The sequence below is a fragment of the Culicoides brevitarsis genome, chromosome 1 (assembly GCF_036172545.1).
Source record: "Culicoides brevitarsis isolate CSIRO-B50_1 chromosome 1, AGI_CSIRO_Cbre_v1, whole genome shotgun sequence".
NCBI classification, from domain to species: Eukaryota; Metazoa; Arthropoda; class Insecta; order Diptera; family Ceratopogonidae; genus Culicoides; species Culicoides brevitarsis.
In genome coordinates this window covers 33356070-33368644 of record NC_087085.1, presented here as the reverse complement: position 1 = coordinate 33368644, position 12575 = coordinate 33356070, and the positions used below count along the sequence as shown (strand labels likewise).

Below are 12575 nucleotides of genomic sequence, written 5' to 3'. Positions count from 1 at the left end.
TTTGAAGAAATAGGAAAAACAACGGTTTTATCATATGAGGAGCAAAAATCGTTGTTTTTTTCTCACGTCAAGTTTCAACCAACTTTTGATGGGTTTCAAAGCTAAAATTGAATAAATATTAATTCTGAAGATGATTTCCATGCATATCTCCTCGATTTTTGAAGAAATAAAAAAAATTTTTCCTTGATTTAGTTTATTTTTCAAAACTGTGTCAAAGCCATTTTTGTCAAATCTTGCTCCAAATGGATAAAAATTTGTCAGAGGGCTCTAATTTATCATTTTTAATAATTTTATAACTCAAAACTGCCAAAAAATTGAAACTGAAAAAAAAAATTTTCTTTGACATAGTTTTGTTTTGAAAACTAATTCAAGAGCAATGCAATTTTTTTTTTAATGAATGTTTTTTCGCATGAGAAGCAGTACGATCTTGAGATTTTTCAAGTCAAGTTTTAACAAAACAAAATTTTTGATATATTTTAAAGCTAAAATTGAATAAATAGTTTTAAACTACCCCAAATTCTTTCGAATTTTCTTATTTATAATTTGATTATTTTCAACGAATAGATATTTTAAATTCACCGACACCTACGTGCACAGCTAATTCACAACTCAAGACGTCTGGCAAGCCTAAACTCACAGCAACATCATCAAAAAATAAAAAATCTGCAATATTTTCTGTAAAAATTCCATGAGAAAAGATGTTGGCGACCACGAGCAGTGGGCTGAACAACCAAAGTCAGGCAGGCGGATCGTACAATAGCGAAAGAACGGACTCAAATATCGTGGAATATGGCGAAACGTCGACGTCATTTTTCTCCACGGACTACAAGAAGTAAGTGAACTTTCATTTTTTTGTGCAAGCAAGTGTAAAGTAATTTTTTTTCTTTTCCCACAAAGACATGACGATCTCAAACAAATGCTCGACAGCAACAAGGACAGCCTGAAACTGGAGGCGATGAAACGCATCATCGGAATGGTAGCAAAGGGCAAGGAGGCAACGGATCTCTTTCCAGCTGTCGTCAAAAATGTCGTTTCCAAGAATATCGAAGTGAAGAAACTCGTGTACGTTTATTTGGTGCGATATGCGGAAGAGCAGCAAGATTTGGCATTGTTATCTATCTCGACGTTTCAAAGAGCTCTCAAAGTAAGTTACTCCCATTTTTACAAATTTCATGATTTTTATTAATTTTTTTTCGCTGTAGGACCCGAATCAACTGATAAGAGCGAGTGCATTGCGCGTGCTATCAAGCATTCGCGTACCAATGATCGTGCCGATTGTAATGCTCGCAATTCGCGAATCCGCGTCGGATATGTCGCCGTATGTGAGGAAAACAGTGGCGCACGCAATTCCCAAATTGTATCATTTGGACCCGGAACAAAAAGATGAGCTTATCACGGTTATCGAGAAACTGCTTGGAGATCGAACGACTCTCGTGGTTGGATCTGCTGTCATGGCCTTCGATGAAGTTTGCCCGGAACGCACGGACCTGATTCACAAGAATTACCGTAAATTGTGCAATTTGCTGATTGATGTCGACGAATGGGGTCAAGTGCTGATAATTAATATGTTGACGCGGTATGCGAGAACGCAATTTACCGATCCCAATCTCGATGACATTCAAGAGGAAGAGGAAAAGGCGTTTTATGAATCGAGCTCGGATGAGGCGGATGACGCGTTAAATGGCATGAAAGAACCGAAAAAAGTTCCTGCCGTCTTGGATCCTGATCATCGTTTGTTGTTGCGTCAAGCGAAGCCTTTGTTACAATCACGAAATGCGGCTGTCGTTATGGCAGTGGCCCAACTTTATCATCATACCGCACCGAAAAACGAAGTTGCAATCGTTGCAAAAGCTTTAATTCGTCTCCTACGGGGACATAAGGAAGTGCAAAGTGTCGTGCTGAAATGCATTGCTTCCATGTCGGTGCAGCGAAAGGGAATTTTCGAGCCTTTTTTGAAGTCTTTCTTCGTTCGCACCTCTGACGCGACACACATCAAACTCTTAAAGTTGGAAATTTTGACAAATCTCGCCACGGAGGCGAGTATCTCAATCATTCTCAGGGAATTTCAGACTTACATCAGCAGCACGGACAAGGAATCTGTCGCCGCAACAATTCAAGCGATCGGGCGATGTGCTTCGTCAATCACGGAAGTCACGGAAACGTGTCTAAATGGGCTCGTGCATCTCCTATCGAACCGCGACGAATACGTTGTAGCGGAAAGTGTCGTCGTTATCAAGAAACTCCTTCAAACGCAGGAGAACGAACACAACGACATCCTCAAACAAATGGCAAAACTCTTGGATTTCATTACAGTTCCCGCAGCACGTGCCGCCATCCTTTGGCTCATTGGCGAATACAACAATCGCGTACCGAAAATCGCTCCCGATGTCCTTCGCAAAGCCGCCAAAACGTTCGCCGACGAACAAAACATCGTAAAACTGCAAATTTTGAATCTTGCCGTCAAATTGTACGCCTACAACTCGACGCAAATCCAACTTTTGTGTCAGTACATCTTCAATTTGGCGCGCTACGATCAAAATTACGACATCCGGTGCCGCGCAAGACTCCTCAAGCAATTCATCTTTCCGTCAAACGAGAATTCCGTGTTGTCGCAAAAGATGAAGGAAATATTTTTGGCTGTAAAACCGGCTCCTGCCTTGGAAAGCAAGTACAAAGGTCGCGAACAATTTCAATTGGGCTCGATGTCGCACTATTTATCGCAACGCGTGACTGGCTATCAAGATTTACCGAAATTTCCGGAAACGGCACCCGATAATAGTGTTCGTAATGTCGAACCGCCGCCGCAAGAAGTTGCCCGACGTGAAGCGGAAACGTCGAAACATGCGTCAAAACCAGCAAAAACGAGCAAAGGCGCTGTTCCGAAGAACAAATCTCGTTCTTTTTACTCAGAAGAAGAGAAATCTTCATCATCTGAGGACGAAGACAGTTCCGAAGACTCCTCAAGCGACAGCGGATCTGAAAGTGAATCCGAAAGTGGCGACGAGAAAGTCGGAAATGGCAAAGAATCCAGCAGTGAAGATGAATCTGACGACGATTCATCCGAATCTGAAGACGAATCGAGTGACGAAAGTTCAGAAACGGCAAGCTCTGATAGCTCCGACGAGTCTGTCAATCAAAAATCCAACGGAAAAGCGACGAATGTCAAGACAGTTGAGAAGAAACCTCCTCCTCCAAACAAGTCGAATCTCGATCTTTTGCTAGATTTGGAGGATTTTGCTCCCGTCGGTGCTCCCTTGATGACTCCCTCGCTCGGAGGCTTCCTCAGTCCAATGACACCTGCAACGAATTTAGGCGATTCCATCGAACTAATCGGTCCAAGTTACATTCCCAACACGTACGCAGAGTTGCTGAACAAAATTAACGGCTTTGGCTTGTCCGTGACATATCGTTACACGCGTGGACCTCATCTCTTTTCCGCCTACATGGTTTCCATCGAGTTACTTTTCACGAATCACGGAAGTTTGACGTTGCGCGACATCAAATGTGGCAAAACGACACTACCATCGGGCGTTATTTTGAATGAATTTGCGCCAATTGACGTTTTGGAGCCAAAATCGAGTCTTACACGCGTTCTCGGGATCGATTTCAACGACTCCACGCAATCGTTGTCCTTTGAAATTGTCTCTGATGCGGGAACGAGCAAAGTTAACATTAGTGCGACTGTTGGAGCGTTCCTTCGAGCTGTTGCAATGTCCGAAAAAACGTTCAACGCAGAGAAACAAAAGTTGCGAGGCATGACGGAACACACGAGTAAACTACCCGTAACGCTTGAAGCTCCGTTATTGCGTCAAAAAATCTTTGAAATCGCAAATGTGGGCGGAATTACAACCGAAGATCCGAAATTTTTGCTATTTGCTGGGCATACAATGAACTCACGGAGCTTAGTTTTGATTACAATTCAATTTTTGGAAGGCGACGAAGTTGAAGTGACTGTCAATTGCGAGAAAATGGTAATCGGAAGTATTTTGTTGAATGAAATTAAGGCTGCATTAAAGGCTTAGCATGGCAATTGCTGATCAAAAATCGACGTTTAGTGGAAAAAATCATTTTAATTTTAAGTCGCTTTGCTTGTCCTTATTACTTGTCAATATATTATAAAAAAAAGTTTAAAATTTTTATGAGAACTGTAACACTTATATCATGAGAAAATAAAACGTTATTACAATATACGAGGCATTTTTTCAGTCAGACGAGCTCGAACTCGATCGTTTTCTCGACTTTTTCGATTTACTCTTCTTTTGTTTCTTCAATTTCTTGTGTTTTTTCTTCTTTTTCTTCTTGTGCCTATCTGAATCCGAGTCACTTTCGTCCTCCGAAGAGCTTGACGCCTCACTACTTGAATCCGAAGACGACGAACTTCTCCTTTTCTTTCGTTTCTTCTTGCTTTTCTCCTTTTTCGCCTTCTTCCGTAGCTCTTTTTGACGCTTTTTCTCAGCAGCTTCTGCCATTTCCTTCAAATGCAACTCCTGCAAAGGCGTCAAATAGTCGAGTTCGACACTGGAATCGCTTTCATTGTTGTCATCGACAGTTAGGGGCTTCTTGTTTGGATCGATCTACAAGTTTTAGATGCAAAGAGTTTGAATTGAAATCAAAAAATTTGAAGGATTTGTAACTTACTTGTATCATGTTGCGACATTGAAACGTTAAATGACCTGGATAACCGCATTTTTTACAACCAATTCGGGTTTTTTTCTCTTGATTAAAGAAGTCAGACATGGAAAAGTTGGAAAATTTAGAGACAACGATGGAAATTTACCGGATTTTTGTTTACATTTACTTTTTTGTACGTCTCATCAATTACAAACATCTCATTTTTGAATATTTTTCTATGATTTTCGTTAAAATTTGGAATTCTTTGCCACAAAATTTTTCAAAACCTGCTTTTTAAGAGACTACAATGATCAAAATTATTAATTTTTAAGTAATTAAACTTATTCAGCTAATTCAGCAAATTCAATTAAGCAAATTTTATTTTCTCTTAATTCAGCAAATTTATTTAATGTTAATTTTAAGCCAAATTTAAAGAAAAGAAATTTTTTTAGCAGTTTTTTCTCAAAAAATTATATTCATGAGACTTCAATAGTCAAAATTATATTTTTTTTTAAGATTTAAGCTAATTCAGCAAATTCAATTAAGCAAAAATTTTAATTCAGCAAAGTTTTTTTTTTGTTAATTTTAAGAGAAGAATTTTTTTTTTGCAGTTGAAATTTCTCAAAAAATAATTTTCGTGAGACCTTAACAGTAAAAAATTATCAAATTTTTAAAATTTAAACTTATTCAGCAAATTAAATTTTTGGTTCTTTTATTTTAAAGGAATTTTAGGGATTGAAAAAAGTTGAATTAAAAATGTCGCACATGTGAGAAATACCAGACAAGACGACACTTGACACTCGGAGAGATGCGAACAAGATGATAAAGATAATCAATTCAGAATTCTTCTCATATTCTATTACGTACCCTTATCAATTACTGTGTAATTTTATCAACATATTATATTAGAAACAAGTGTGAATCACAATCATGAGAACGTACTACTCTTTGTTGTCACTATTTTTGTTGTTTTTGACTTCAAACGGTATCGCGAGGGGCTTCCTGTTGCCCCTTTACGATGGCGGCGTCAACAGCACCAACGTCTTCTTCGATCTCGGAAGCACCGTGTCGCTCAGCTGCAGAGTCACGGAAAAGTTTGAGTCTGCGACGAACATTGTGTGGGCAAAGCATTCGGAAACAACGAATGAGACGCATTACATAAAAGATGGCATCAAAACTTCAGCCGATATGAGTACGCTCGTCATCCAAAACGCCCGTAACAAGGATGCTGGCAACTATTCGTGCGAGTGCAACGACGAGACGTACACTTTTCGCGTCATTTCGCGACTTCGGGTGAAAATTCGTCCCTCGAAGGAGGTCATTTGTGCGATCGAGGGTGAGATGTTGCTGCTCAAGTGTGTCGGAGTTGGGACAAAAGTGCATTTGCGATGGCTTTTTAACGGTCACATCAACGACATCAAGTTTATTCGTCGCTTTGGACCGAATTTCGAGAGTAACACCCTCGTTATCAAAAAGACGGAAAAATCTCATTCGGGACTTTATACGTGCGAGGCGAGATATAACGACTCGATGGAGTTGGAGGAGGTTGTTGCGAAAAGTCTCACGGTGCGGGTTCGCGATCATTATGTCGGGATGTTCAATGTCGTTTATTGGCCAAAAACGTGTGCAGTGTTTTTCTTGTCGGACAAGGAACTGCACAATTTTTAGCAAAGAAAAAATTGTTTGAGAGAGAATCTCGACACTGAGAGAACTCTCCGCCGAAACAAAGTAAATTGCATTTCATCAATGAATGCAAAATAAATAGAAGAATACAAAGAAAATTCAATAAAAATGCAATAAATTCTCACATCTTCTCTTGTTTGCCTCACACGAGTGAATTTTAATCGAATTAGATGCGTTTTTGACCTATTCATGTCTCACATTGCCAACTTTTATTTTATTTATTTACAAGTCGATTCCTTATCGCTCGCTCAAAGCATGAAGCAAGAAGAAAAAACGCAAAAAATTGTAACAAACATCTGTCCAACAACACGCGACGACAACGATCGACTCAATTTTGTGTGTTATCGCAAACAACTCTAAATTGTCGAATATTCTCAGTTTAAATTTAGACGTCGCAGAAGCTAGTTTCCACGCGTCGTCGTGTCACAATGAAACTTTTTCTGCTACTTTTCGTCTTTTCCGTCGTTGCTGCATCCGAAATTGTCATCGATGTCATTCCCAACGGCATTTCAGTCTTCAAAGGACAAAACATCCTCTTAACGTGTCTGGCGAGCAGCAATTCCAACACAACCGAATTTAAATGGATGCTGCCCGACATTGACCCGTATCTCAAGGAAGATCGTGACAAGCGAATAAAAGAAGAAAAATCATCGCATTTTGAGGGACTTCAAATATTAAAGTTAAAAATTGAAGCGGTGAAATACGAAGATCACGGAGAATATCAATGCGTTGGAAAAGATTTGGAAACTGGAGACAGCAAAATAGTGACGTCGTATTTAACCGTCGATGAAATTAATGGATTTGCGCCCGCAATTTGGATTTTGGTTGGATTTTTGTTGATGACGGCGGCATCAATTGCCGTTATTATGTATTTGGAAAAGCATGGAATTTCAATGAGGAAACGTGAAGACGAGAAAATTCATGAAGTGCAGTTCTAACGTACAAATTTGGGAGTTTTGATAGTGAAATAAATTTAGAAAAAGTGTATTTTTGTAATTGGAGCGTCGTTAATGGGGCGTTTATGAGCATTGTGAGTTGAATTTGTTTGAAAAATGCCTGAAAAGAGACAAATTTATGATGAAAATGACAAGTTACTTGAAATGACTTTCCTTTATTTTGGATTTTTCTTCCTTCTGAATACTAAATTTTTAAGAACATGTCCTAAAATCAAAAACTTTTAGCATTGGATCTACTTTTTGAGCATTTTTTAGAAGAAAAGTTATTTAATATGGTAAGTTTGTAGATGAAATTCTTCAAAAATGCACCCAAATTACATAAAAAATAAAAAATTAGTAGATTCTTACCTTAAAATTCCTAAATATGTAAAATTTTAAAATAAATAACATATAAAACTCTTACCTAATATTCCTTAAAAATTGAAAATAAATATCCTGAAACGATAAAAAAATTAATTTCGAACATTTATTTTAAAACCTGAATAAAAAATACAAAACTTAGCAAATTTTTGCTGAAAATTGCTCAAAACTAAAAAAAATCTCCTAAAAATATTTAAAAAAATAAGTTTTATTGAAAAAAAAATTATAGTTCATCAAATTCATGCCTGAAATTTAACAAAAAATTTGAAAATTTTGAAAAAAAAATTGTTTTCAACAAAATATCAAAAAATTTCTTAAAAATATAAGAAATTTAATAAAAAAAATATAAAGGATCTATAAAAATACTTGAAATTGCTTTGAAATTTTAAATTTATTTTTTTTATGATTAAACTAAAAAAATCTATATTTTTAATCAAATTCTTTTTAAATTAAAAAAAAAATTAAATTAAAAAAAAATATATATATAAAAAAAATTAAATTAAATTAGAAAATAAAGTATTAAAAAAATTTAATTTAATTTATATTTTTGAAAAATTATTTAAAAATTTTTTAAAACTTATTTCATTAGAAAAATTCAACTTATTTTAATTTCCCGTAAAATGAACGAAAAATAACGTCAAGAATATTCAAACGCTTTATCAATTTTTCGACATTGAATGGATGAAGTCATCAATGAACAACCTAATGTCAAAAGAACAAAAAAAAGTTCCAAATATGACAAAGTAAATACATAAAAAGTTTTATTACCCATTAAATTTTTGGAAAATTTTGATAGTATTAGCGCAATTTTAATCATTCGACATCGCCAGTATCGACTACTCTTCAGCGAGAGTCCAAAAACCATATTTTTGATAAGCTTAGAACGTAAGAACCAAAAAACAAGAGTAACTCGAGCCACCGCCTTCATATATTTACAACAAAAAAGATAGTTCTCGTGAAAAAATGGCTACAATTTTGCAATTTATCGCTTTTTGCGTTTTGATACAATCATGCGTGTGCATGTTGAAACCCGTCTACGTCGAGAATCAGGGAAGAAGAGTGTTCTTCGATGTCGGAAAGACCCTTTCTCTGAGTTGCCAGGTCACAGGTTCGGATGAAAATGCGAGCGAAATCAAGTGGCGCAAGGCAGAGATGGATAATTTGGATGAGAATCAAGTCAAGGTCGATGGAAAAACGAGCACGTTGAAGCTTGAGAAGACCGAGGGCACGGAACATGGCATGTATTTCTGTTCGTACAAAGGCGATGAGCATCCCTTCGATGTAATTGCCAATATTTTGGTGAAAATTAAGCCATCGACGGATGTTTCGGTAGTCGAGGGCGAAACTTTGTCCCTCAAATGTGCAGGAGTTGGCACAAAATTACGCATCAACTGGGTATTTGACGCCAATATCACGGAACATGTCACGTACAAAGACTCTGATGGCTTGGAGAACAACACGTTGGAGATACACAACATGGATAAAAAATATCGTGGTAACTTCACATGCGAGGGACGTCACGATGATTCACTCGATTTGGACAATGTCGTCTTCAGTACCGCTTATGTGCGTGTCAAGGACAAGTACGCAGCATTGTGGCCCTTCGTTCTTATCTGCATCGAAGTGTTCATTTTGTGTGCCATCATTTTGATCTACGAGAAGCATCGTACGCATGTCGAAGTTGAGGACAGCGAAACGGAACCCGATCAGAAAAATGGCAAAAATTAAGGAGCAATTATGAGCTTTAAAAAAAACGAGAGTTACTTAAAACAAAAAACAAAAAAAAATATTTACACAAAAATTGTTATAATCGTGAATGTGAACTGCCTGATTTATCTGAATTTTTCTCACCTAGCGACGTGACGTGACGCAATCTCTTTCCATTTTTTACAAATTTTTATCGACAGCAATAGTACAAGGAGACTCGCTTCCACCAAAGAGACCGTGAATGACTTTTGTTTGGACTGCACCACATTTTTGGACACTTACCTCTCTCTCTCTTTATACAAAATCTTACTAAACTAACGGAAAAGTAATGTTAAGTTATATGTTAATCAAGAATCTCTGTTATGATAATGAAAAAAATGTATATTTCCACTTTTCACTTTGTAATAATATTAATAGAAAACGTTTTTGCTTCGTTTACAAAAAATAAAATGTATAAAAAGATTCGATTGTCAGTTATTAATTTGTGATTTTGTGAGAAATTATTCCAAATTTTTTGTTTTTAAGCTTAATTTTTTTATTTTTTTCGAGATTTATGGCAGTTTTTCATCAAATTACTTTGATTTTTTTTTTTTTGTTTGATTTTGTAACAAAACGCATAATTTTTTAACTTTTCAGTTGAAATTCTTCTATTTTTTTAGAATTATTGGCAGTTTTTTATAAAATTTCTAAAATTTTATTTTTTTTTTAATTTTCAAGTCAAAATTCACTCAATTCTGAACACTAAAACATTAAAGTTTAAACTTTTTGAAATTTTTTTAAATTAAATTATAGTTAAGGCACTTTAAAATGTAAAAATTCCTTATGTAGTCGAAAAATTGTGCATTTTTCTCACAAAATCACATTTTTAAAATAAGTAAATGCTTAAAGTTTTCAGTTAATTCATCAATTTTCACTCATTCGTTGTCGTCGTTTCCTCTGTCAAATTCGCATTTGCCTCAACAGCTTCTTCCACGGGTTCTCCAAAGTATCCCGGATTGAAATAAAGCACCTTACTGAAACCCCGATACTCCACAGAGCTCGTTTGAATGGATCCGCTCACGGTATTTTTACTTCCAACTTCCAATTCCAGATATTTCATCAATTCCTCGAAGGTTGCGTCGTGTGCGTGTTTCGCAAAAACTCTGCACAACCCTTGAATGTACCAACTTCCTTCGGTGGGATCTCGATGTGTGAGAAATCCGGGCACTGTGGCATAGCAAATGGCAATGTCGGAATACGTTGGGATGCGATCTTGCACGTAATCACTGCCGGAGCTGTCGTGTTCAATCGCGGCACTGCGTGGGCGGTAGTAAATGACACCTTTGTCGGATTCCTCGCCCCGACAAAAGGGAAAAAGAAAGATTTTTGGCTTGCCTTGAAGGTATTTGCAGTTTGAATTGCTGAATTCTTGCACAATTTTTTCTGTGGCAAAGTAGAGACCGTCACTGAATTCGACGTAAGTTGTTTGACCGACACTAAAATGTAAAATTTTTATTAAAATTGAGCTTTTTTCTGGCTAAAAATAGAAAACTTACAGACTTCCATGAGTTAAGAGACCAAAAACGAGCGAATCCGCTGTCCTTAAATTATGAGAAGACGAAAGTTGCTTTATTAAACTGTTAAATTGATCGGAGTCGATGTTCTCGTAGTAGAATAATTTGTATCCCATTTCGTCAAAGAGATTCAAGAGTCGATCTTTGTCGACTTCTGCTCCGTTTCGACGCTTATCTTTGTCATGAAAGTCAATAATGTTCACCAAAAACAGCACTCCGCGATTTTTTCCACGCATCGAATACGTACTGATGCCTTCTCTCTCCGCCACACTGAATTTCGTTGCTTTTTGCACGTGCAGCTCACGTTTAATCGGACCCGTATAAGGCTCCAATCGAATATTCTCCGTTTTATTTTGGTTATTATTGCTCGAGGATGCACTCGAAGTGCCCGGCTTGAGACGCGAAAATGCCTTTCCTTCGTACATTTGTCGTACATTTCGTTCGTTCTCCTCTTTGGACTCCTTGATGCTGAGAAATCTGTTGCAGCCATTTTGTTCGACAGCCAATTGTTTGAGAATTTCAGCAGCTTCCGTGAAATCCGTCTCGCAAATTCCCTTGAAGACCTGGAAGGCAGTTGGACCGCGTTGAGTGATTTTTTTGAGCAAATCTCGATGACGGGACTCGTCGTTTGTTGAATCGTTCTGAAAAAAAGGGAAAACAGGTGTGATTGTTTGACATTGAAAATTAAAGTTTGTGACTCACTTCGATATTTCGTGCCATAATGTGGGAAATAAGACGAGCAGCTTCACATTTTTCCATCAGCAATTTGTATTCCGTCAATTCCATGAGCTTGTCGATGTTGTTGAGTATTGTATTTCGATGGATTTGCTCCATTTTGTCATTAAAATTATATTTTCACAATTCCAAGCGAGCGATGCAATTTGTTTGTTGTTATTCGAGTGAATTTCATCACAAAGAAGTTCATGCGTGGAGTTCATTGCATATGTTGATTCAAAATAGGAGTTGGTACCGGTAGGATTTAATAAAAACGGAAATCATCTTTAGAATGAATATTTATTCAATTTTAGCTTTGAAATCCATCAAAAGTTTGTTAGATCTTGACTTGAAAAATTTCATGACCGAAAAATTTTTTTTTTATTTCTTCAAAAATCAAGGAGATTTTGATGGAAATCATCTTTAGAATGAATATTTATTCAATTTTAGCTTTGAAATCCATCAAAAGTTTGTTAGACCGAAAAAACCGTCGAGGAATTTTTTTTTTATTTCTTCAAAAATCAAGGAGATTTTGATGGAAATCATCTTTAGAATGAATATTTATTCAATTTTAGCTTTGAAATCCATCAAAAGTTTGTTAGATCTTGACTTGAAAAATTTCATGACCGAAAAATTTTTTTTTATTTCTTCAAAAATCAAGGAGATTTTGATGGAAATCATCTTTAGAATGCTTTGATCAAAGGTTTGTTAGATCTTGACTTGAAAAATTTCATGACCAAAAAAATCATCTTTTTTTTTATTTCTTCAGGTTTGTTAGATCTTGAAAATCAAGGAGATTTTGAAAAAATCATTTTTAGAATGAATATTTATTCAATTTTAGCTTTGAAATCCATCAAAAGTTTGTTAGATCTTGACTTGAAAAATTTCTTGACTTGAAAAATTTCATGACCGTTTTTAAACGGTCAATTTTTTTTTTTATTTCTTCAAAAATCAAGGAGATTTTGATGGAAATCATCTTTAGAATGAATAT

At 36.3% G+C, this 12575-nt stretch overlaps 6 protein-coding genes across 6 annotated transcripts in view; 3 read left to right on the top strand and 3 right to left on the bottom strand.

The window, feature by feature from the left end:
- LOC134828178 (26S proteasome regulatory subunit 7) overlaps positions 1-12575 on the bottom strand; it is a 97732-nt gene that overhangs the window by 28801 nt on the left and 56356 nt on the right. The gene's annotated exons all lie outside the window — the stretch shown is intronic.
- On the top strand, positions 636-4065 carry LOC134836730 (AP-3 complex subunit beta-2). The gene is made up of 3 exons (XM_063851934.1): positions 636-832; positions 898-1144; positions 1203-4065. The coding sequence occupies exons 1-3, from the start codon at positions 699-701 to the stop codon at positions 4020-4022; spliced, it is 3201 nt and encodes a 1066-aa protein (XP_063708004.1). The 5' UTR covers positions 636-698; the 3' UTR covers positions 4023-4065.
- On the bottom strand, positions 4081-4808 carry LOC134836731 (protein SREK1IP1-like). The gene is made up of 2 exons (XM_063851935.1): positions 4639-4808; positions 4081-4574 (listed from the first exon to the last, which is right to left on the bottom strand). Exons 1-2 carry the CDS (start codon positions 4735-4737, stop codon positions 4203-4205), a joined length of 471 nt encoding a protein of 156 aa, XP_063708005.1. The 5' UTR covers positions 4738-4808; the 3' UTR covers positions 4081-4202.
- LOC134837678 (obscurin-like protein 1) lies at positions 5542-6279 on the top strand. The gene has a single exon (XM_063853063.1). The coding sequence runs from the start codon at positions 5542-5544 to the stop codon at positions 6277-6279; it is 738 nt and encodes a 245-aa protein (XP_063709133.1).
- LOC134829662 (basigin) lies at positions 8310-9767 on the top strand. The gene has a single exon (XM_063842869.1). The coding sequence runs from the start codon at positions 8574-8576 to the stop codon at positions 9336-9338; it is 765 nt and encodes a 254-aa protein (XP_063698939.1). The 5' UTR covers positions 8310-8573; the 3' UTR covers positions 9339-9767.
- LOC134838261 (caspase Dronc) lies at positions 10033-11726 on the bottom strand. Its single transcript, XM_063853753.1, has 3 exons — positions 11573-11726; positions 10853-11511; positions 10033-10792 (listed from the first exon to the last, which is right to left on the bottom strand). The coding sequence occupies exons 1-3, from the start codon at positions 11702-11704 to the stop codon at positions 10228-10230; spliced, it is 1356 nt and encodes a 451-aa protein (XP_063709823.1). The 5' UTR covers positions 11705-11726; the 3' UTR covers positions 10033-10227.

What these genes read in the sequence shown, in the direction of transcription:
- LOC134836730 (XM_063851934.1), top strand. Translation starts at nt 699, where the DNA reads ATGTTGGCGACCACGAGCAGTGGGCTGAACAACCAAAGTCAGGCAGGC. An exon ending in TTCTCCACGGACTACAAGAA is followed by an intron (nt 833 to 897) that starts GTAAGTGAACTT and finishes TTTCCCACAAAG; the next exon opens with ACATGACGATCTCAAACAAA. An exon ending in CGTTTCAAAGAGCTCTCAAA is followed by an intron (nt 1,145 to 1,202) that starts GTAAGTTACTCC and finishes TTTTCGCTGTAG; the next exon opens with GACCCGAATCAACTGATAAG.
- LOC134836731 (XM_063851935.1), bottom strand. Translation starts at nt 4,737, where the DNA reads ATGTCTGACTTCTTTAATCAAGAGAAAAAAACCCGAATTGGTTGTAAA. An exon ending in AATGTCGCAACATGATACAA is followed by an intron (nt 4,575 to 4,638) that starts GTAAGTTACAAA and finishes TAAAACTTGTAG; the next exon opens with ATCGATCCAAACAAGAAGCC.
- LOC134837678 (XM_063853063.1), top strand. Translation starts at nt 5,542, where the DNA reads ATGAGAACGTACTACTCTTTGTTGTCACTATTTTTGTTGTTTTTGACT.
- LOC134829662 (XM_063842869.1), top strand. Translation starts at nt 8,574, where the DNA reads ATGGCTACAATTTTGCAATTTATCGCTTTTTGCGTTTTGATACAATCA.
- LOC134838261 (XM_063853753.1), bottom strand. Translation starts at nt 11,704, where the DNA reads ATGGAGCAAATCCATCGAAATACAATACTCAACAACATCGACAAGCTC. An exon ending in TTATGGCACGAAATATCGAA is followed by an intron (nt 11,512 to 11,572) that starts GTGAGTCACAAA and finishes CCTTTTTTTCAG; the next exon opens with AACGATTCAACAAACGACGA. An exon ending in CTCTTAACTCATGGAAGTCT is followed by an intron (nt 10,793 to 10,852) that starts GTAAGTTTTCTA and finishes TTTACATTTTAG; the next exon opens with TGTCGGTCAAACAACTTACG.